This window comes from Desmodus rotundus, chromosome 3 (genome assembly GCF_022682495.2).
Source record: "Desmodus rotundus isolate HL8 chromosome 3, HLdesRot8A.1, whole genome shotgun sequence".
Lineage (NCBI taxonomy): Eukaryota > Metazoa > Chordata > Mammalia > Chiroptera > Phyllostomidae > Desmodus > Desmodus rotundus.
This window is the reverse complement of record NC_071389.1, coordinates 27793004-27817027: the sequence shown is the minus strand read 5'-3', so window position 1 is coordinate 27817027 and position 24024 is coordinate 27793004. Positions and strand designations below refer to the sequence as shown.

General features: G+C 41.9%; 1 protein-coding gene across 8 annotated transcripts in view; it reads right to left on the bottom strand.

Moving 5' to 3' along the window:
* Positions 1-602: 602 nt before the first annotated feature.
* The window catches only part of CCDC30 (coiled-coil domain containing 30), a 98149-nt gene continuing 74727 nt past the window's right edge, over positions 603-24024 (bottom strand). For 7 of the 8 annotated variants that reach the window (XM_045190923.2, XM_045190925.2, XM_053919919.1 and 4 more), the window contains 7 exons: positions 19995-20157; positions 16301-16413; positions 9124-9265; positions 5655-5791; positions 3651-3765; positions 1838-1905; positions 603-1492 (listed from right to left, as the gene is read on the bottom strand). In XM_045190923.2, coding sequence (XP_045046858.2) covers positions 1450-1492; positions 1838-1905; positions 3651-3765; positions 5655-5791; positions 9124-9265; positions 16301-16413; positions 19995-20157 — 781 coding nt within the window. In that variant the 3' untranslated portion in view covers positions 603-1449. Of the gene's footprint in view, positions 1493-1837; positions 1906-3650; positions 3766-5654; positions 5792-9123; positions 9266-16300; positions 16414-19994; positions 20158-24024 lie in introns of those variants that run through there. The other variant, XR_008426316.1, reaches the window with a different exon arrangement.

The window sequence follows — 24024 nt, the reverse complement described above, 5'->3', positions numbered from 1 at the left end:
AAAGTGAATGTGGGCAAGGTTTGGGGTCAGAGTGTGCGTTCAGTATCATAGCTATCATTTCCTCTAACCTTTGATCATCTCCAGTGGTCTGAGGAGACAGGGGTTGCACATAACAATTCAGTATGTCTCAACTTATGGGGTCTCTTTTATTCCTGTGTTTTCCTCCCCACTCCCTTGGTCTCTCTCTCTCTCTCCAACTGAAGATGAAGAAAGAAGAGGAGAATAAGGGAGGAAAAGAGGAGGAAGGGAAGAAGGAGCAGCAGGAATCACTCTTCAGGATAGTTTTATACCAACTATTTTAGAGTAGTTTTTTAACTGATAACATACAATGTTGATGAGACTGTAGAAAAACTGGTACACTCAAAGTGCAAGTGAAAATAAGCGAAGATATCTAGCACCGATTAAGCAGTCACTCAGTGAAAAGTACATGCTTCATTCCGTTTGGTCCTCCCAACCCGGCGGGATAGAAACTACTGGGGTCCCCATGTATGTATGAAGAGACTGAGGCTCATCAGTGGACTGTGGAAACGGAGTGTCGACACGAGCTTTTTTAAAGCAACAAGACAAGTGTGTACCCAAACTATATAACATTTTTAGCCTTGGACCCAATTAAGCCAATCTGGTGAATTCATTTTCTGGATTAACCTAAGAGAAGAGAAGAGTTAACTTCACAAAGACTTTCACTGCCGCATAATCTACAAATAGTGAAAAAGTAGGAACAACTTGGATGTCAAATAACAAGAGAATGTGTGGAACATCAACATGATACAATAACACGTGGCTATGGAGAGAATAATTACGGGGAGTTTAAATGTGGGAGAATGTTTTGTGTTATATTAAATAAAAAATAAGACTATGCAAATACAACACAATAACCAATTAAAATGTATGAATTTGAGTAAGGACCGGAAGGGAATAACTCCAAAAGGAAAACTGTAGTGTTAAGAATGTGGGTTTGTAGGGCAGTTTTTTTCTTTTTAAAATATTTGCTTTAATGTGATTACATTGTCTTAACTTAAAAAAAAGAAAATACCCATGAAAATAGGAAAGAATGCGGAATTAGCCATGTGTGTGTTCTGCTGAACATAAACGCAATTAAACCACCCAACTTAAGTCCCTATGTTGAGCAATACAAGTCACTTGAGGATATCAAACAAACTTGAGAAATCAATTTTTGGATCTGGTTTAATGAATTTAGCAGCAATTTTCAAGACTCCTGGTTGACGACCGGTGGGGAACCTGTTGTTACCCTGCTCCATGTCATCGTGATCCGCCTTCACGCTCAAGCTTGAAGTGAGCGGCTTTGACCAGTCTAGTTTTAGACGTGACGTGTCCCTTTCAGAGAAGCCACGTATATGTGTGCATCCAGCTCCAGGGTTCTGTGAACAGTAGAGACTCGAGGGACCTGGGGTTTGCCACTGCTGCTTCTGACGTGTGTTCTTCAGTCTCTTACAGACTTCCAGTGGACTCTACCAAACCTGTTCCAGAAAGACTGAAAAAGGACCCGCGTGAGGACTTCGTGTGGATGGGGTCTCTTGGCAGCATTTTGGGGTTACAGGGATAAGGCTCAGTAGGATTTCAGTTTTAACAACCGTCAAACACAAAACAGCCAAATACAATCGCTTTAAATTCATGCATGTGGGTTATCTTCTACCGTGAGCCAGGACTCTGTCAGGTGCGGCGTGAAGCCGTGGTGAGGGGAGACGGCCCCGGGAGGTTTTAGTACTACGTTTAGAGACAGTATCCCCACGTGCTCCGCTTTCCCAGGTCAGCAGCCCACGACTGGTGAGGCAGCCGTGACTCTCAGTTGTGCAGACGACTGTCTTGTCTTACTGACCTGGAGTTTGGTTGGGGCAGGATTTTAGTCAGTGCTTCATAGTCAGAGATGCCACTAAGTATTGTTTCCTAAAAGGAAAACAAAGCACGAATTAAAATTTTAATGATAAACCATTGGCATTGTGATCCTAGAACTGGGCTTTATATATTTTTTTGATGAAAAATGTAATGTTAGAAGGACTATTATAAAAAGAGAGAGGGGGAGAGAGAGAGAGAGGTGGAAAATGCTGGTGAGGATGTGGAGAAAAGGGAAACCTCAGGCACTACTGGTGGGAATATAAATTGGTGCAGCTACTATGGAAAACAGTATGTAGGTTCCTCAAGAAATTAAAAATAGAACTACCCTACGATCCAGCAATTCGACTGGGTATTTATCTAAAGGAAACAAAATCACTATCCTGAAGACGTATCTGCACCCCATGCTCGCTGCAGCGTTATTCACAATCGCCAGGACACGGAAGCCCCCCGAGCATCCACTGCGGAGGAATGGATGAAGAAACTGTTCGACACACACAGTATATATAGACTACTAGTCAGCCCTCGAATAGGAAGGAAACCCTGCCACTTGTGACTGACATGATAAACCTGAAGGACAGCATGCTAAGTGGATTAAGTCAGACAGAGAAAGACAAATACCATGCGATCCCACTTATATATGGAACCTACAAAAACTCCTACAGACAGAGAGCAGATCTGTGGTTGCTAGAGGCAGAGGGTGGGGGGATTAGGTCAGGATGGTTAAAAGATACGCTTCCAGTTATAAGATGAATAAATTCTGGGAGGTAATGTACAACATGGGGACTATCATTAACAATACTGTATATTTGTGTATTTGAAAGTTGTTAACAGAGTAGATCTTAAAGTGTTTTTATTTTTAAGATTTTATTTATTTGTTTGTAGAGAGAGGGGAGAAGGCAGAAAGAAGCATCCATTGGTTGCCTCTTCCGCACCCCCAACTGGGGCCTGGCCCACATCTCAGGCATGTGCCCTGACCGAGAATCCAACCGGCAACCTTTCAGTTCACAGACGGGCCCTCAATCCACTGAGCCACACCAGCCAGGGCTGAAAGTTTTCATGACTAGGGAAAAAACTATAAATATTCTGGGAATAAACATCTAGCATGTGATACAAGCTGGGAAGAAAGCAAACAGCCTCTCTCCTGGATTTAAAATGCAACTCTGCTCACTGAAGTTCCTCTTGCTGACTCACTCACCAACCAGACTCTTGACCTTGTCTGAACCTACACTACTTGTCTGCTTGGATTTTTGTAACATAATTGCTTTTTCTTCTTACTCAGATATTCTCCCTAGGCTTGACTCTTTCCCAGACCAGACTAGCTTCACCTTACCTCACTGAACTTCACATGTGCTCATCTCTCAGACTGGGCTGGAATAACACATGGCAAACAGGTTGTTGAGAATGAGGCTTATGTGTGAAAACATTTAACATTCATTCATTCTCAAATATTTATGGATCACCTGTGCATCTATACAATGAGATACAATCCTGCCCTCCAGGATCTCAGCACTGAGTTGATTAGCTAGAGAAGTAAAAAGGCAACGGCAGTATAGAGGGTGAAGGAAGAAGTTATGAGGCATACACAAATCGCTCTGGGTTCACACAGAAGAAAAATGTTTAATAAAAGATGACCCAATGAAGAGCAAAGCTGGCCAAGAGCAGACTCAGGGTCAGCTGCCCTGGTGTGTAGCCCCTGAGGCCACAGCTATATGAAGAAGACAAAGGGAAGAGAGAATGGAGCAATCTTAACAATCTGAATTTCATATTAAACACCTAACAGGAAGCACACATCTTACCTCTCCTCTGCAAATCTGGATGCTTCTTACGATGCGCTCCAAGAGGCCAACCTGCTCTGTGAGCTGGAGACTGTTCTCCTGTAATTGCTTATTTTCTTTGTCCAGAGAAAGTACTCTAAGAATGGGATAAATCAGAGGAATGACTAAAACTTGCTACATTATTACTAAAAAACTCAAAGCTACGTCCCACTTGCCACTAGTCTGGGTCTTAGCCTACTGTCCACATTTTAGAATTGACTTTGGCAGGCCAGGTAAAAATTAATAAGCTTCTGGCCTGTACAGAGTCACTAATACCTACCGAGAACAGGGACATACTGTGCACAAGCGAATGAAGGAATAGTTCTAGACCCTGGAGTCACTTAAGGAAGGATATGGTCCCATTTAGAGGCGGAGCTGAAAAAAGAGACACTGCATCCCTCCGTTCAAATACAGCAGCTACACAGCCTGCGCCTGATTCTGACCTCAGCCAGGCATCCCGTACATCAGCAGCAGCAGCAGCAGCAACCACTGACCGAGCACTTACCGTTTACTTAGACATGTAACCTCGCCACACAGAAAGCACTTCAAACTTTTCATTCAGTAGCTCATTTAATCCTCACAACAGCCCCATAAAATAGATATTGTTATGAAGCCTATTTTACAGGTGAGGAAACTGAAGCTCAGAGAGAGCAAAGTAACCTGTGTAAGAAGATCAAAGCAGAAAGTGGAGGAGCTGGGGTGCCAGCCCAGAACTTCCAGATTTCTAAACCCCGAGCGCCGAACTGCTACACCAGCCCGCTCTCCAGGGCTACGGTTTATGCAGGAGACATCCCAGTACAGTAGTTTTGATCAGAAGTTTGTGTTTGACATCTGGTCCTGCCACTTACTAGCTGTGTGACCTTGGCAAATGACTAAGTCTGAGCCTGTTTCCTCATCTGAAGTGAGGAAACATCCTGTGGAAGCAGCTTACTCTAGGGAAAACATAGGTCAAATGCTGGTGACCAGAGTGTGTCTTTAGGAGGCCAAGGCAGGAACAGTATTAATGTTAAGGCAAGGGCAACGAGTCAATCGTGTGGCGACTGCCAGAAGCAGCGATGTAGTTTGATAAGGGCAGTGAATTATACAGAACACATTCAAGGGGAGATACAGATAGTAAAGGACAATCAGAGACCCTCCCAGCCTGCCCAGAGGAGCATGTACCCAAATCAGCAGAAAGGAAAGTTCCAGTCTGCTTGGCAGCTCTCTCCCCAGATTGCCGTGCCGTGGGGTCTAGGATCGGGCTGCTGAGGTTCGTGTGCTGGGTGAGTTCCCTAACCGATCTGGACCTCAGCTTCTCACCCGTTAAATAAGGCTGTAATAGTGTCTCTCGCCTGGGAGTGGTGTGAAAATTAAATGAATATATATAGAGAGAACTTAGAACAGTGCCTAGCATATAGTAAGTGCTCAAAAAGTGTTAATTACTACAGGAACTATTGGTGATACTGTTTGTTAAAATCAACCCATTCTCTTTGTTCTAATTCTGTTCTCTGAGAAAACTTTTGATTATAATTAAAGTTTCCTATAGAGGAGAGAATGCTTGTTGGGCTGGCTGATGTGTGAACTCTTATCTGCTGGGAATATTTTTCTTACAGATGAATGCATTGGGGTCCTGTGGGTTTTGTGAATCTAAGTCCCTAGTATGAGCCTGATTCTCTCTTGGTCTACCTTGACTCCATAGGTAGGAAATGATAACAATGAGTGTGAACACACATAGTGATAGGCCAGAATGAGCCCAGCCGGGTCCTCAAGGAGGCAACACGACCAAGCAAGAGCCGACCCGAATGGCCAGCCTGCCTTCTCCACGATATTTTTCTCTCTAATTTCACAACTTCTGCCACTTGTATGAACTGCTGAAAACAGCGGGTGGCAGAGCAACAGTCATGAGATGGGCCCCAAACTCAAAGGCCAGTCTCTGGAACCACCTCTTTGTGAGGGAGAGATGTCTCATTTGCAGCTCACTGTAAACTCTGGCAGGGCCGTGCCTACCTGTGCTGGACCGAAGACATCATGCATTTGTTGTCGTGGATCAGTTTTTCCTGCTCCATGAGCTGCTCCAGAAGTTTTCTGTTTTCTAGGAGCAGGTTATCATTTTGGGCAATGATCTGGTCCTGGAATGCCTTCTCCTAGGGACAAAAGCAAAAGTCCCCTCATTACCATGGCAGGAGAAATGATAAATTTAAGAACATCAGCTTGTTTAGAACTCCGATAGCAAATTTCCCTTATTTATTTTTTTCTCCTCGGTTGTCTAGGCTGTTTTCACCTGTTTGCTGACATTGTCAGCTAGATTGTTTTATATATTTCAGTTACTTAATGCCATGTCCTTCATTTGGATAATTACTCATTCTTTTGGGTTAACATTTAAAAATATCTGCGCACTCAACTTCTAATAAGGTCCCAATGAGCTCATCTGTATTCATACTCCTTAAGTATCAAATCACCGACAAATACAACTGAATTCTCTGAAGCTCTATATTGAAAAAAAAATTCCACATAATACATTTCCATATGCTTCATAGGTACAGTTCTTTTTAAAGCAGGGAGAGGAGATGGGGATTCAGCCCCCTGACTTGGCAGCAGGTGTCAGGATCTCAGTCACCCTGGCAAGCTGAGCATTCCAGCCGGGCACCGGGCACTGACAGTATTCTTGCAATGACAATGCTAATATGGTTTCTAGCTGGACGCCACGTTTCATTTCCTACCAACAGTTCCCCCAGAACGCAACAGCTAGTAAAGTTAGAGCTAAAATGGTAAAGGAGTGTATTTTGTGTGGGGGGGGAAAAAGACACTAATATTCTTATAGTGAGTCAGTTGATATTAGTAAATATCACTGTTATTGAGTTAGAAGCTCAAAATTTTGAATTCTCCTTCTCATGTAACCGGTGACCTGTCAACGGCAGCAGGCAGGTGCTTCCGCCGTTTCCTGTGTGCTCCTCACCTGCCTGTGGTGGGAGGGCGTGGGGGAGGGGAAGAAGAATGACCCCGGGCAGGGGGTGAATCACAGGGTTAAGGCAGGCAGTTCTCTGTCTTTGAAACAATATTCTGCTACAGAGCATTCAGAAAAGACTGCCCATAGATGTGGAATCTCACATTAAAAAAAAAAAAAGACTTGGATACAGAGAACGAACAGGGGTTGCCAGAGATGAGGGATGGAGGGTGGGCAAAATGGGTACAGGGAGTCAGAAGGTACAAAGTTCCAGTTAAAAGTAGATAAGTCATGGGGATGTGATGTACCTTGTGAGACCATAGTTAGTAACACTATATTTTATATTTGCAAGTCACTAAGAGAGCAAATTTGTAAAAGTTTTTATCACTAGAAAAAAATGTATAACCGTGTACGGGGATGGGTGTTAACTAGACTTGTTGTGCGGACCATTTTGTAATATATACAAAATATAGAATCATTCTGTTGTACAACTAAAACTAATATAATTTTATATGTCAATTATATCTCAAAAAGAATAAAAAAGAAAGAAAAAGACTGTCCATCAAAGAGTTACAAGGAAGGAGATTACATCATGTTCTGAAATAAACCATTCCAGGTTTTAAAGTCTTTCATCCAAGACCCCTCAATTCTAACAAGAGTCTCCCCTGGAATTATTCAAATACATTTCTGGTAAGGATTGAGAATAGAAGGGGCCATCCCACACGGAATCCTCTATGCAGTTATAACTGGATTAGAAAGGAAATTGAATGGGGCAGGCTACGGACACCTTGGCCTTGGAAAAGCCGTATTTCTTTGAACCCCCAAATAAGGAAACCTGCTCTAATAAGGATAAAATAATTGGGGAAATCTGGTTTGGATGGTCACAACAGTCAGAGAACTCAGCTGGCTCACTGTACATAGAGAAAGCTGAAGAACGAAGCCCCCCAAACCCTCCCCAAACCTGGCATTATCTTCTGAGACATGGTGCTTAGTGAGCCCAGCCTCTTCACGCTCAGGACTCCGACCCACGGGCTCTAGAATGAACAAGGTCTGCACCACTGGGTTTTCACCACTGTGGGTCTTCTCCACGCTATTTCCAGTTCCAGTAACAATTTCTCTCCTTAACGGTGCATCCACTGATTCACATGCTTCTGAGAGATTTTATTCCAAAAAGAAAGCCTCAGAAATGTATGTGCCAGGAACCACTTTAGGCATTTCATAGTTTAATCTTCACAAAAGCATGGCGAAGTAGGGATTTATTTGCCCTATTTCACGGGTGAGGAAAATGATACACAGGTACTGTTAGGAGGATTAAAACAACAGTAATTAATTTTTCTCACAGTCTGGAGACTAGAAATCTAAAATCAAAATGCTGGGCCCTGGCTGGGTAGCTCAGTTGGTTTGGGCTGTCACAATACACCAAGGTTGCAGTTCAATCCCCGGTCAGGGCACACAGAGGCATCGACCAATGAGTGCAAAGATAAGTGTAACAACAGATCCATGTTTCTCTATTTCTCTAAAAAACAGTCAATAAATAAAAATTTAAAATAATTGTTGGCAAGGTTAGTTTCTTCTGGGGGCTCTGAGGGGGAATTTGTTCTATGCCCCTTTTCCAGCTGGTGGCTGCTTAGCAACCCTTGGGGTTCCTTGGCTTGTAGCTTCAGCACTCCAATCTCTGCCTCCATTGTCACGTGGCCTTCCTCCCCTGTGTATGTCTGTGTCTTCTCTTTTTATAAGGACACTAGTCATACTGGATGTAGATGGAGTTCACTAAATTGTGTGTAGTCGAGGGATTCTTAACCTGGAGTCCCATAATAGTCTGTGGAACAGCTGGAATGGCATGAATTATTTTGGTATCCTTGGCACAGAGTGGTGGTAGTATAAAAATGTGTTGGGTACAGAAACGAGTACTTTAGGAGTGAGGACAGAGTTTTCAAAATTCTGAAATGGGCCAGGGACTTCAAGGAGGAAACACATTACTGGCTGAGTCTGTTGCTCCCCATCCAGAGCATCCCACGTTGTGTCCTACCCATGTGTAGGCACACACCAGTCCGTCACGCCAGCAACAAGGCGAACATAGAGAAATGATGGATATTTAGAAATAAGCCTGAAGGCACGAGTTAAGAATTGATAAAGGAATGGGGATCACCTATATTCGCTGCCATTTAAAACTGACAGATGTTTGAGGCAAAATGAGGGCTTATAAAAAGTAGGAAGGAGTTACTGATGGTGTCGTGGAAGTCTTTGCTGAAGGGTGTTTAAGAAAAGATATTTTCACTTGAAGGCAAGACGCTAATTGTAAGCTGGCAGTGCAGAGTATATTCAGAGTCCAGTTTGGTTTAGCCTCACCGTGAGTCTTACATCCTCTATGGCGGGGCTTAAACACTTACGCACATTGAAAAAAGGCGCAGAGAAAAGACATGAACAGTGAGTTAGGAAGAGGCCACGAATAAATTTTAAAAATGAGTGGGCATTCTCTAAATGACTGACCATCGGCATCATCAGTGAGCTCTTCACCTTTTTCTTTCTCACCTTTTCCAATTTTTGCTGCAGTATTCCAATTTCATTTTCAAGTAGTTTAATTCTCTTATCGCGTAGCTCTACTTCATGAATGAAATGATTCTTGACTCTGTGAAGCTTGGTTTTGTGATGATGGCATTTTTTATTATAGTTTCTGCAAAAATAAATTAAATACAGGCACACCTGAACAGTGAAAATTCGCTTTGCTTCCTCCACATGCACCTTTCACGGGCATCCTCTTCTTGCTTTGTCAGGGCCTGGCACCGGATGGGGATAACCTCCTAAAGAACACCAGTTTTAGTCATGGCCGTGGACTCGAGTCTCTGGCTTATCTTGGTTTTGAGCTGATGAGTGCAGCATAGCCTTAGCAACCAAGTTGAATTTTGGAAACTCCTTGACTTCTGATCCCTGCTCCACTGACTCAGTCATTAATTTTAAGTTTTCTGTTTCTTAGCTATACCCTTGTATAGTCATATAACCCACTTCTATCTTGTCTGTTTTCCAGATAACTGGGTCTGTTCTCAGTCCTTGCCTTGAGTCTAGACTTGTAAATGTCAATTCTTCATAGGTCTCTACTCTGATTCTGACATAAATCAGACTTACTGCCAATAAGCACATGAAAAGATGTTCAACTTCATTAGCTACTAACAAAGTGCAAATGAAAACTACAAATGAGATATAACTTCACACCCACTAGGATGGCTGAAATAAAAAGAAAGATAATGAGGAGGGCTGACAAGGATGTGGAGAGACTGGAACTCTCATACACTACTGGTAGGAAGGTCTAGTGGTACAGCCTCTTTGGAAAAAGCCTGGCGGCTCCTCAAATGGTTAAACACAGAGCCACACGACCCAGCAATTCCACTCCTAGAGGAATTCCAAGAGAAATGAAAACATATATCCACGTAAAAACTTGTATATGAATGTTCATAGTAGCACTATTCACAATAGCCAAAAAGGTGGAAACCCACATTTCCATCAACTAATGAATAAATAAACAACATGTGGTATATATACACAATGGAATATTATTTAGCCTTAAAAAGGAAAAGTTGAAGAAGATGGCAGCCAAGTAGGTGGAAGCTGAGTCCATTTGCTCTTGTGCCCAACTAGGATACTTGGCTGATCTTCCAAAAAATAAACTGAATATTCAACAGAATTTTAGCTGATATGAAGTTTAGAAGCCAAGGAGTACAGAAGACATTTCACAACAGGTGGTAAGGAGATTTTATAGGTGTAAGGGGAAATACCCGGTGTGGTGCCTGCAGCCACAGAGAGCCTGGTAAGAGATCGCAGCTTTGTGGCTCCCTCCTCTCCCAGGGCAGGGAACCCCCAGACCCAGGCTGGGAGTGACTTGGATACACAAAATCAAGGAGATCCAGGCTACACAGACACACACTCACAGTGAGCAGCAGTAGCAAACACCAACTGGGAGAGCACAAGAGAGAGAGAGAGAGAGAGAGAGAGAGAGAGAGAGAGAGAGAGAGAGAGAGAGAGAGAGAGAGAGAGAGAGAGAGAGAGAAAGAGAGAGAGGGATTCTATCTGCACCAGGGTCAGGCAGAGGAGGCAGGCTGCAGCCAGCCATGACTGGGAGAGGTTTTTGGCTTTTTGGAGAGGAGGTGTGTATGGAAAGCTGGACAGTGACTCAGTGCTGCAGTGGAAGTGCCCCAAGAAACTTTTTAAAAGGGGAGCTAAGAGTGCTGGTCAGGGATCCTGCACACAGCTGCCCCGCCAGCAAGGGGAAAGGACTGAGAGTGTAGTTTGCTCCCACTGAGTCAGCTGGGCAGAGAGTTCAGAAAGGTGCACAGCAAAGGGATTTCTCAGCCCCAGGCCCCAAACAGCTGGCAGGGTAGATGCTGCACAGAGTGGAGAGTTCAGGACTCTGCTGCGAGGGCAGTGGGCTGGGAACTGGAAGAGCAGGAACTGAGCACCTGACATTATTTACAGCTGGACAGATCCCCCTTCCCTGATGGAGACCCAACTTCCAGGAAGGTAAGGACACACCCAGCCCCCACCTCCTGCAGGACTGAAAGCACCACCAACAAGGAAGCTCTGCAAAACAGGCTGGACAGGCTTACAACCCCCTACAGGGTGCATATCCAAAAGAGAAAAGAAAGAAGAAAGAAAGAAAAGAAAGAAAGAAAGATGCCTAAAGGGCCCATTTTGAACTTCTCTCAGGGAGACAAAATACACTGGTTCATAGGGCCCTATTCCACTGAGGCCAGTAGAGCTGGGAGATCGGATATTGGTGCAGCAAGGGGGAATCAGGGACCTTCCTAGCCTCAGCTCAAACACAGAGCTGCCATCAGCAGCAAGCAGGAAAGAGCTGACCCTCTTACACAAATTGGCCCCTTCCTTGAAACAGGCAGCTCGTTCACCAGAAACTATACATTATTGGAAATAAGCTGGGACAGACCAAGACGGGGTGGTGCAAGGGCAAGGAGAACACACCCACTGTTCAGTCTTCTTTTCCCAGGAACACCGAACAGTGTCTCTCAGGAAAGACCCATAGGTCCCACCGTCCTAATTACAACAGAAGCCCCCTCTAGAGGCAGGTAAAAGTGATACAGGTGGTGTTGCCAGAAGTTGGATGACCCACCAGGGACCTTGAGCTCATAAAAATCCAGAGGCAGACCCAGAAAGAGAAGACAGAAGGCAAACACCAAACTGCTGAGATGAATTCTACCTCGTTGTTCTTCAGAATTTGTGTTTTTTTTTTCTTCCTTTCGCATAGCTTTTTAATATCTCCTCTCTTGCTTCAATTGTATTCCAACTAATTCACTATTGCCTTTTACTTTTTATTTTCTTAATTGAAATTTTATATTATTTTTTATTTTACTGTTATTTCAAATCTCACATTGTACCCTTCCCTTGTCTTACCCCATTTTGCCTTCTACCTTCTCTTTCTTATTTTTGTTGTAAATTTTATTTCCCCCCACGCTATTCCTTGTTCCTATTTCTTACTCTTACTATTTCTCCTCCCTCTGTTCTCTCAAAAGCATTCTTCCTCCCTTTAGTCAGCTCACATTCTTTTTCCTCTTCTTATAATATTCTTATTTTCTTTCTACCTTTATAAACTGTGGCTTGTTTGGAATGGATATTATGGTTATTGCTGTTCTTCACCTGTACTCCTATTTGCTCACCTTTAAAAAAATTTAAATCTCATAGGTTACTCTCCCCCTGTCTTATTCCATTTTGCCTTCCTCCTGCCCTTGCCTAATTCAGTTTGGAATTTTATTTTCTTCCCTGTCTCAGCCTGGAAACTATTCCTTACTCTTATTATTTCTCCTCCCCCTATCCTCTCAAAATCATTTTTCTTTGCTGTAGACATCTCATATTCTCTTTTGTATAATATTCTTATTCTCTTTCAACCTTTATCAGTCTTTGCTCAGCTGTCATTGTTATTGACCCTGTTGTGGTTTTTCTGCAATTTTGTTTCCTTTGGTTCACTACCTTTTAAATTTTATTTCAAACCTCATATTATACTTTTCCCTTTTCTTACTCCATTTTGCCATCACCCTTCCTGTTTTACTTATGTTTTAAATTTTATTTTCTTTACCTTGTTTCTATTCCCTACTCTTTATTATTTCTCCTCCCTCTTCCCACTCAAAGTCATTTTCCTCTCCTTTAGTCATCTCATATTCCCTTTTTCCTATCTTACAATATTCTTAATCTCTTTCCACCTTTATTAATCTTTGTTCATTCGCTGTCAATATTGCTGATGTGGTAGGGGAGTATTCTTGCTGCCACGGGTTTGGTTTTCTGGGTAGTATTGCTGTGTTAACCATCACCTGTACAACAGTGTACAAGATGTGGCAGGAGTTGTGACTCCCAGTCAGCCACTGGAGGGGAGAATCCACCAACAAATGAACCACCAATAATCAAAGCCCAAGTACAACAAGAAAGGTCAATAAACTGAATAAAGGGAAACCCTAGAGCATCCAGATCAGGAGATCAAAGAGACTGCACCACTGAGTCCCAGTGAACTTCTACCACAGAAGTCCACCCCAAGAATCCAGGCAGGCAAAGCAGAGCAACTGAAATACAGAAACAAACAAAATGAGTACTTCGTCTCCTAAAATGAGGAGACAAAGAAATAACCCCTGGCCAAAAGGAAAGGAGGAATCCCCAGAAAAAGAGCTAAAAGAAATTGAGGCAAGCAATCTATCTGTTGTAGAATTCAAAATAATGGTTATAAGGATGTTCAAGGAACTCAGTGAGAGCTACAAGGAACTTTATGGGAGCTACAAGGAACTTAGTGGGAACTATAGCAGCATGTAAAAGTACATAGAAACTATGAATAAGAACCCGGAAGACATGAAGAATACAATATCTGAAATGAAAAATGCACTAAAGGAATTAAAAGCAGACTAGATGAAGCAGAGGACCGAATCAGCAAACTGGAAGACAAAGTAGAAAGAAATACCCAGTCAGAACAACAAAACAAAACATCACAAAAAAGAACAAGGATAATTTAAGGGAGTTTCGGGACAACATGAAACAACATTTGCATGATAGGAATATCAGAAGGAGACAAAAGGAGCAAGGGATAGAAAACCTGTTTGAAAAAATAATGACAGAAAAATTCCCTAATTTGGTGAAGAAAAAAGTCACACAAGTTTAGGAAGCACAGAAGTTCCTAAATCAAGATGAACCCAAAGAGGCCCACTCCAAGATACATCATAATTAAAATGGCAAATTTTAAAGGCAAAGAGAATTGTAAAGACAGCAAGGGAGAATAATAGCCACATAGAAGAGAGCTCCAATAAGGGAATCAGCTGATATCTCAACAGAAACACGACAAGCTGGAAGGGATTGGCATGAAATATTCCAGGTAATGAAAAGCAAGGACCTACAACCATGACTATTCTGTCCCACAAGGCTCTCATTTAAAATGGAAGGTGAAATAAAGAGCTTCCCAGCCAAAAGAAGGCTAAAAAACTACATCTCCACCAAGCCAGCACTGCAAGAGATGCTAAAGGAACTGCTAAAAAAAGAGGAGAGAGAGAAAGAGAGAGAGGCGGCGGGGAGAGAAATGAGAAATGAGAAATGAGAAACACAGGTACAGAAAAAATGTCAATTAACAAGTACCTATCAATAATAATCTTAAATGTAAATTGATTAAATACCCCAATACAAAGACACAGGGTAGCTGAATCAAGAAGAAAACATGACATGCACATATGCTGTCTACAAAAGACCCATCTCAGAATGAAAAGGTTGAAAGTGAAAAGATGGAAAAAATATTCCAAGAAAACAGACACAAAAAGAAAGTTGGGGTAGCAATACTTGTATCAGACAAAATAGACTTCAAAACAAAAGCCATAAAAAAGGACAAAGAAGGTCACCACATAGTACTTAAGGGAAGAGTCCACCAGGAGGATATAACGCTTGTAAACACATATGCGACCAGCATAGGAGCACCTAAATACATAAAGAAAATCTCGGAGGACTTCAAGAAAGATGCTGACAACACAGTCATTGCAGGGATTTTAACACCCCCCTGTCAGCAATGGATAGATCTTCCAAACAAAGGATCTGAGCGTGTCCTGACTCAGATCCTGCCACAGTGCTGTGTCCTTCTCCTGCACCGGCTGCACGCCTGGGAACGTCGTCACTGGGGTTCTGTCAGTCCTCGTTAGCTACCAAGCCCAGTTTCACTGGCGCTGTTAGTGTAAGGGCGTATCAACTTTATGACAGGTTATGTTTTACAAAAATAAGCAAATCCAAAGACTGTAACAACAAAGCACAATGCTTATGAAGTGATATTAAAAGACAGGGAATATAAAATTATATCTCAGCTATGACAGTAAAATTATAAAACTATGAAACTATGTTCATTGTCAGAGAACAAGGAATGAACGTGGGATGGATTCTGGTTAACTTTTTTTGTATTAAAAAATTTGCATTGCTGTTTCATTATCTGTGAAATGAATAAGAAAATGTAACTCCCTGAAAACCAAATGTAATTTTACCTTTGGAGGCTGATACTGACCTAACATATATCAGCATTATATATCATATAGATTATATATTAGATTCAGTATCAGTTCATTTGGCAAGCACTGTGGCATTTTGCATGCTCTAGATGTAGCATGTCATTCTCTCAGCTCCCTCTAATGTAGAAAGAGCACCTCACAGGTTATTAGAGGACTGAGCTCTAGTCAGAGATTTGGCAGCAGCATGAACTGAAGCACAGACCCTCCCTTGACCGTGACTTCTATATTTCTCAGTGATAGGATGATCCGAGCAAGGCAATGAATACTAATGACTCCGAGAAATACTCTCTGCTAGTCGGCAGTAAGCAATGGTTTTAAGTCATAATCATTAATATCATCAACATAGTAGGTAAGAATAAAAAAGAATAAGAAACTTCAATCTATAAAGGAATAAAACAGAAGGTTACAGAGCTGAAAGCAGAGAGGTTGGTCATGGAGAAAAAATGAAAAACGAATAGATATAATAATAGCTATGTGCTAGGCACTGTTCTAAGTAAGCACTTTACAACATACATTTATTTGTTTAATTCTCACAACTTTTTAAGTACTGTTATTTTGCTCACTTTAAAGATGAGGGACCTCAGACACAGAGAGTTTACATAACTCACCCAAGGTCACACAATTTTTAGTTTCTAGTAGAACCAAGATTTGTACCCAGGCAGCATGGCTCCAGAGTCCATAGCTGAACCACTGTGCTACATTCCAGAGAGGAGGAGAGTGGGAGGAATATGGTGGAATAAGGACCAGGAAATGAAATGAAAGAGCAGGAAGTTCAGGAAGACAAGTTCTTACTGTGCACTTACTATATACCAAGGACTACGGATAAAAAGATGAGAGAGACGGTGGCCCATGCCCCTGAAAAGCCTACAGTATGGTAAGGGAGACAGGTGGTAAATTGCATTATTTCAGAACAACATGGCAAGTTCTTAAATGAGTACAGAGAGGCACGTACGAAGGGATATAGGGACACAAAGAACGAACATTTCTGCCAGCCCAGGCGGGTGGTGCCAAGAAAGAGGCAGGTGACTACTAGTCTGAGAAGTATGAGCTGAAATGAAGAGTTGAAATGAGGAGAGGGTGGTCCAGGCTGGGGGAAGCAGTGAGGGGGGAAAAAGCAAGAAGGCAAGTGAGAAGGGTATATTTGGGGAAAAGCAACAATTTCCCTTCCAAAGACAACTTGATTTGTTTACCTCACATAGACATCAAACTGCTTCAAAAATTTCCCATATTCTTTGCATAGAGCTTCCTTCTCCTGCTGCAACCCAGACACCTTCTCTGACAGCTCCTGGTTGCTCTTGAGATTCTGAAAAACATTTTTTAAAACGAGAATATTGTGTGCGGAATAAAGGTATGATGTTGATGGAATGCAGACTGACAAAGCCTTTCTGCTGAAAAAGGCTTACAGTGGCTCCAGCTTCTGACACCATTGTAGCTTCCTGTGAGTTCTGCTCCTCCAGATTCCCTAAAAGCTAGCAGCTCTTTGCCTTGACTTTTTCTCCACCAGCCTTTCCAGTAGTTTTTCAAGCATCTAATTCCCTACATAAAAAGTATTCCTGCTTGAAGTACATAAAGAGAAAGCTGTTTTCCTGACCTAACCCTGACTAATAAAGTATCTGGTTCTAGAAGTGGCTCCAGTGAACAGATTCTTAAAGATGGGAAGCTCAAGATTGGTTATCTGCCCTGGCTGGTGTGGCTCACTGGATTGCTGGTGGAAGAGGACACTATATGGAGCCTTTGGCAAGCTTTAGTGTGATAGTTCAACCTTAGGATTTGGGAGCGAAGCCACTTCTCCTCTCGTAATAGCCATTTACCTTTTAAGGAAGGTCCTTGCTTGTGACTTGTCCCTGGTGCAGACTGAATACTTAGTCATGAGAAATCAAGTGATCAAGTCACCTGAGCTGAAACTAGGCATTATGTTATTCACCAAGCCATGGAGTTGGGCATGTGCAGTAGCACTCCGTCCTCAAGTGGAAGTGCGATGTAACATACAGAACCATACAGAACCTGGGTGGGTCCTAAAGGCACAAAGTTGTGTGAGCAAGTGGTACTAACTTGGACTACATTATCGCTTCTCTCAACCCATCCTTTGGCCTTGTGGGGAGTTCCCCTTGACCAGTGGACTGAGGAAGAGTATATTCAGGCCTGATTTACATATAGTTCTGTACAATATGTTACAACCACTTGAAATAAGGCTGCTGCAGCATTATAACCCTATTGAGGGGTGGCCCTTCTAAGAACAGTTGGAAGGGAAATCTCAGTTGGCAAAGCTTGTGTTCACTTTGCCTGGAAAGAGAGATGGCCAGAGGCATGGGCCTGTATTAACTCATAGAAAGTTTCTAAGAGTTTGGCTGGATGATCAGGAATTTGGAAAGAATAATGTTGGAGGGCTGGTGAGAAAGAGGTCTAGGAAAGGGGCCTAGAACTGTAAATGCTGCCCAATATAATTTTTTGCAATGATGGAAATGTTCTATATCTGGACTCTCCAGTATGGGGTGGTAGTCACTAGCCACACATATATGGCTATTGAGCACCTGAAATGTGGCTAGTGTGTCTTAGGAACTGAATTTTTAATTTTACTTAACTCTAATTAATTTAAATTTAAATAGCCATGTGTGGTTATATAGTTGACACAATATTGGACAGTAGAAGCTTCGATGGTGAAAACACGTCTTATGTGTTTTTGCTTACCAGAGGGCATCCACAGGAGAGGAGGCTCTCAACAATGAGGTGAAAAAATGGAACACTCTCCAGATGTCAGCCTCTTTTATCAGCACCTGTTTGCCTGCTCAGCGGGCTCATGTACAAAGTACATGGTGGTAGGAATACATTTTATAAGGGGTTGCCAGCGCTAATACCCTCAACTTGCAAAAAGCAGTGATCCATGTTGACTAACTGTTATGGAACCATCTGCTAAGGGTTTATTACAGGCAGCCTCATTACACCGGACCCCTTCCATCATGGAAAGGACAACGATTTGTCCTCAGTGGAACAGATGCTCATTTTAGATATGGATTTACTTTCACTGTCCATAATGTTTTGCCAGAACTATTTATCTGTGGTCTTCCACTCGACATTGCTTCTGACAAGAATATCATTTTACAGTAAGATTAAGTGAAACAAAGGCTCATATATATATGTCATTGGTCTTACCATATATCTTTTGGGGTTAGAAGATTCCTATAGCATGATGTATAAACTACTTTTTAAAAAGATTTTATTTATTTTTAGAGAGAGGGGAAGTGAGGGAGAAAAAGAGGGAGAGAAACACTGGTGGGAGAGATGTCGACTGGTTGCCTCTTGTGCGCCCCAACTGGGGACCTGGCCTGCAACCCAGGCTTGTGTCCTGACTGGGAATTGAACCAGTGACCTTTTGGTTTGCAGGCTGGTGCTTAATCCACTGAACCACACCAGCCAGACAAGTTTTTTAAAAAGATTCTCACCCAAGGATATGTTTTTTTTTTTTAACAAAATTGATTTGTTTTTTAGGGGTGTAGAAAAATAGAGGGAGAGAGAAACATTGATGTGAGAAATGTCATTGGTTGCCTCCCATATGTGCCCCCAGCGGGGATGGAACCCGCAACCTAGGTACGTGCTCCGACCTGGAATCAAACCTGCCACTTTTTGGTGCATTAGACAATGCTCCGACCAACTCAGCCATCGGGCCAGTGCCCATGATGTATAAACTTTTAACCAGTTATTAATAGTATATGAGGCCATTTCTCTCACAGCCAAAATACATGGAAAGAAACCAAAAGATGGAAGTAGGAATGGCTTCTCATACATTTGGGAATGGCAAAATGTGTATTATTGTATTATTGGTAGTTAACTTTGTAATTAAGTTGTAAAGTTACAGTGTGTCCATATGTATGGAGACTGAAAAAGCAGCAATTAACAATATCCCCAGCGCTGGCAGGTTTGGATCAGGTGGTTGGAGCACATCCAAAAGGCTGTGGGTTTGACTCCTGGTCAGGGTGTGTACCTAGGTTTCCAGTTCGATCCCTGGTCCTGGTGTGTGTGATCTCTGGTCCGGGCACCTATGGGAGGTGACCAATCAATGTTTCTGTCCCCTATTGATGCTTTTCTCTCTCCTTTCCTTTCTCTCTAAAAAGCAATGAAGAAATATCCTCAAGTGAGAATTAAAAAAACAAAACCATTATCTCCAAATGATCACCAATCCTGATGAAACTTTGAGAGGTTACGTGTGTGTTCATTTATACGAGTGACAGTGTATCATATAGGTGGAAGCATGACAGACCTTTTGTTGTTTATTATTTTATTTAAGTAAAGGGTTTGTACGGATGTTAACTTTATGCAAAGTGGACTGTGCTGTTGCTCAACAGGACCCTACTTGTCTAAGCTCTCCTCTGTGCTGCAAAGTTGGGAGTCTGAAAACTCTATTTCCCAGACTCCCTTGATAGCAGAGCTCCAGTTTAACTCCTGCAAATCAGAGGCACTCGCACATGGTTGGGAAAGCACGGTGGGAGGAAAAGGCGTTGCTCTCCTCTCACACTAGCAGGTGGATAAATGCACAGTGAGCAGAGGAGACCTTCGTAGGGGCTTTATGAAGAGTTCCTGTAAATCCCCCGCCTTGGTGCTGCAGGAGTTGGCTCCAGGGATTTCTGAACTTGGCATTTATTGAAAGCAGCAGCAGTTCTTTCTGACCTTCTACTTACCCTTGACTCTCCCTTGCAACAGTGTTATAAGCATGTTATGCCCTGTATTAAATCCCTTCTTGCTTGAAACACCTAGAGTAAATTCTACTTTCCCAACTGAACCCTGGCTAAACTAACGGGTAAAGTGGTAGGCATCAATAATTGTTAGCCATTTCTAATTGTTTCCTATGGGAACTGGAAAACTGAGAAGCATGTCCATTTACTTTCTTACCTCATCAGATTTTATTTTTTCATTTTCCAGTTGTTTAAGTTGGGCCTCTAGTTGCTGAATTCTGTACTGTTGTTCAGAATTGGTTGTTTCCAGTACATTCTCTTTATCCTGAAAGATCTTCACTTTCTTTTGTAGCTCCTTTATATCCTGATCTAGGAGGTTCCTGAGGGAAATTAATGTACATTAAATCAAACTGTGAATTGCAAAGCCTTGCAAATAAAACTCTTTGAGATAAAATTGTTATATCCTCACAGAGTTGTTGTGTTTTTCTTGGTTCAGTGAGGTGGGTTATGTGTCCATAAGACAAAGGGACCGACATAGGAAACATCCCCTGTGATAGAAACTTTTCTGCTCTCCCCCCCTCCTCCCCTCCTCCCCTTCTCTTTCTCTCTGTCTCTCTCTCTCTCTGTCTCTCTGTCTCTCTTAAAACAACCCTATGAAGAAGAAATAACTTATCTTATTTCACAGGGGAAGCTGTGGCAGAGAGTTTTAATACACCTGCCCAAGGTTACACAGCTAGAACGAGATGGAAATAAGGCTCTAATTCTGAATCGAGTATTCCTTCTGCTCTTCCTCACTGCTTTACAAGTTGAGTCTCTTGATCTTCTTGGTTCAATACAGGGTTGTTAGTTACAAACACCATTAATACCAATAGACACATGTTAACACTGCTGTAGCTGAATCACGAGGGAACCTGTGTTTGATGAGTGTTAAAAAAGAAATAACAGGTCCAAAATGGAGTCACTTGTGCTAGCTCCATGTCAGCAAATGAAGACTTCAGTGGTTTTAGCTTGTCCCAGAAATGTGACCTTTAATCAGTCAACCTGGAGCTACCTTGTCAGTACTAGTGATGTAATATGCTTGACAGACCCCCTACACTTACCCAAACGGTGGTGACTCTGCATAAAACACTCCGATCTTTGTTAGAAACTTCCTTTCTTCCCAAACCCCTTCTGCCTATAAAAGCCCTCCATTCTGTACAGCTCCTTGGAGCTCCTTTCTCTTTGCTAGATGGGACGGTCCCCAACTCATGAGTTGTTGAATAAATTGGAGAACCTAATTACCCAATTGGCTAATTAGCCTAATTGACTAATTAGGTTCTCCAATGTACTCAGTTGACTTTTGTTTTTTAACATGAGGATTGCCCTCTTCTGAAAGGGCCATAAATACATAACTTCTTCAGAGGGAGTCTTGTCAAACTACAGTTTGTAGAAGGAGTTTCCGAGGAAATCAGACAAGGATCTTTGGAATGAGAAGATTTATGTAGACAAATTATGATGACGGTAACATTAAAATAGCACTGGCGGGCAAAATACTCGCCTGCATGCCAGGTCACTGTAACACCGATACTGGACAAATGAGTTTGCTCTCTCCAACTTAATTTTTTTCAGAAACCAGTGGATTCTTGGGAAAGATTTATATTTGACACATAGGGCTCAGATCTCTTGAGTGCTAGTTCTTCTCATGTTTCTGGATGTTAGCTGCAGGCTTTCCAAGTATCGCGTGGCTTACCTTCTACCATTCACATCCACCACTGCAGCACCACCTCCCTTTCCAACTCTTATCTCATTTAAATCACTATGTATTTGAGCAATTTCTTGCTATCACTATTTCTTCTTTTTTGATATCGGTCTGAATTTCTGATCAAAAGACCAGTTGAAGAGACAAGTCTTGTAGCTGAGAGGGAAGTTTTAATCTGCTGGAACTAAAAAACCTTGAGTGATCTGCAGTAAAAATTTAGGAGTTAAAAACTAAGGTTGAACGGTAGGAAGTCAAAATTTAAAAAGCAACTCATAAATATGTTAAAAATTAATTTCTTTAATATATGTAGAGCTTGAACAATGAAAGATCAACAGATCACTTTCTGCCAGTGAATAAAATCAGAAATTTAGTAGATTGAGGAGACTCCCTATCTCCCTAACAGCCTTAACCTCTCTTTCAATCTGTCCTATACATAGCAAATAGTGTTCTCTCTAAATCACAACCTAACCATATCATTCCCTTTGCTTAAAATCCTCAGTGATTCTCTATCACTTTTAAGATCAAGTTCAAACTCTTAAATACGGCTTGTTAGCTACTAGCCTCATTTTAGCATACCTTCCTTGCCTCATTTTCTTGCCACCCCCTGTATCCACAGACATTTTATTCCAGGCAAAATGAACTTACTTTTACTTCTTGAAACAAGACATCTTCCACAGTTATCCCTCCTCTGCAACTCCATTTTTTATCCTGTCTTCGTCTCCCAGACCTTCCTTTGCCTAACATCCTCTACTTAGCTTTCCCATCCCAACTGCTTCACTCCCAGCTTAAATAGCTTTCTTTGAGGAAGACTTCCTTGAGCTCTACACACCAGATTAGACATGCTTACTGTGTACCATCACAGCACCCTAAGCTGCCCTTAGTATAACACATATTTCATTGTAGCTGCAAAGTCTTATATAAAGGAATATTCTTTATAGTGAAACCGAGGGTCCTGATTTAGTGTATGACTTCTATTTAATATGTAGCCCTAGCATTCCATTCAGTTTCCTCACAGCTTGCTGCAAGCCTTAGCCCTTTCCCTACTGTCATTAATCCCCTCAGGCAGCCCGGAACAATGGCCAAGCCTTCACTGAAGATCAGGAGTTATGGGTTTCTGTTAAGTTAAAGATACTATCTTGACCTAAATTATGTTTCAGCTCCTCAGCTCTAAGGTGGAACAACCTCCTGGCTACTCTTCCATGAAACCAGACAGAGGGACACCAGAGCATCCTGAAGAAATGATTTATTACCCACACTTCACCTCTTACCAATGAGCTCCCAACACGACCCTGAACCTCAAATCCACTGTGCCTTGTAATTTGACCCTATATAATCTATAACCTACGTGCCATTGGGGAGTTCAAGCTTTTGAGCATTAGCTTCCCCTTCTCTGGGGTGGTGCCACTTCTAATAAAATAGCCAATATCTCTTCTGCTGGAATTCCCGGTGTTTAGTGTTTGGCTCTGCCAGTGCTGGGTGGACGAACTCTTTCTATTTGATAACAATAGCATTATTTATAAAGCAGAAAGGTCTTAAAAACATTTTGCATAAATAATGATAGATCTATGTGACGGGATGCTATACAGCTGTTTGCAAGGACACTATGCAATTACAAATTCATAATAGAAAGAGAGCTGGAAAATCCCAAAGTGTTTACAGATTAAATGTACTTCAAAAAAATTCATTTGTCAAAAAAGAAGTCTCAAGAAATTAAAAATATTTGGAACTAATGAAAATACAACTTACACAATTTGTGAGATGCAGCAAAAACAGTGCTTAGGGGTAAATTTATAGCATTAAATGCAAATGTTATAAAAGAAGAAAGACAGAAAATCAATAGTCTAAGCTTCCACCTTAGGGAAACTAGGGAAAGAGGCCAATACAAGCCTAAATAAAGCAGAACAAAAGAAATAATAAAAATTGGAGCAGAAATCCATGAAGTTAAAAAACAGGAAAACAATAGAGAAACCATGAAACTAAAGCTGATTCTTTGAAAAGATCAATAGAGTTAACAAACCTCTAACCAGGAAACAGAAGACGTGGGTTACTAACATCAAATTGAAGGAGGGATCATCACTACTGTCAGGGAAGAAAAGTTTTTCTTTACCCTCCTAGGTTCTTCTGGTGGGTCTAATAATCAAACTGACATGAGACAGATTAGCAGGGGAAAAACAAATTAAAGTTTAACAACACATATACTTCCTGTATACATGGGAGAGATGGGGACACACTGAACAACTCACCAGTACGACAAAAGCCTTCACCTTCACCTTTACCTTCAGCTAAAGACAAAAAAGCACCGTGGGGGTGGGGAGTCATTAGGGGAGGTTGCCAGGAAAAGTACAATAAACAAACACATTATCACGCAGATTAAAGTCCACACTTTGTCCATTGATAACGATTTCTAGAGATATTCTCCTCTTCCTGGCACAGTGAGAGAAACACCCTTACAAATGTAAGTGTCCTTTTACAAAGGGTAACTAACTTCTACTTGGTTTTCAGAGGTTCT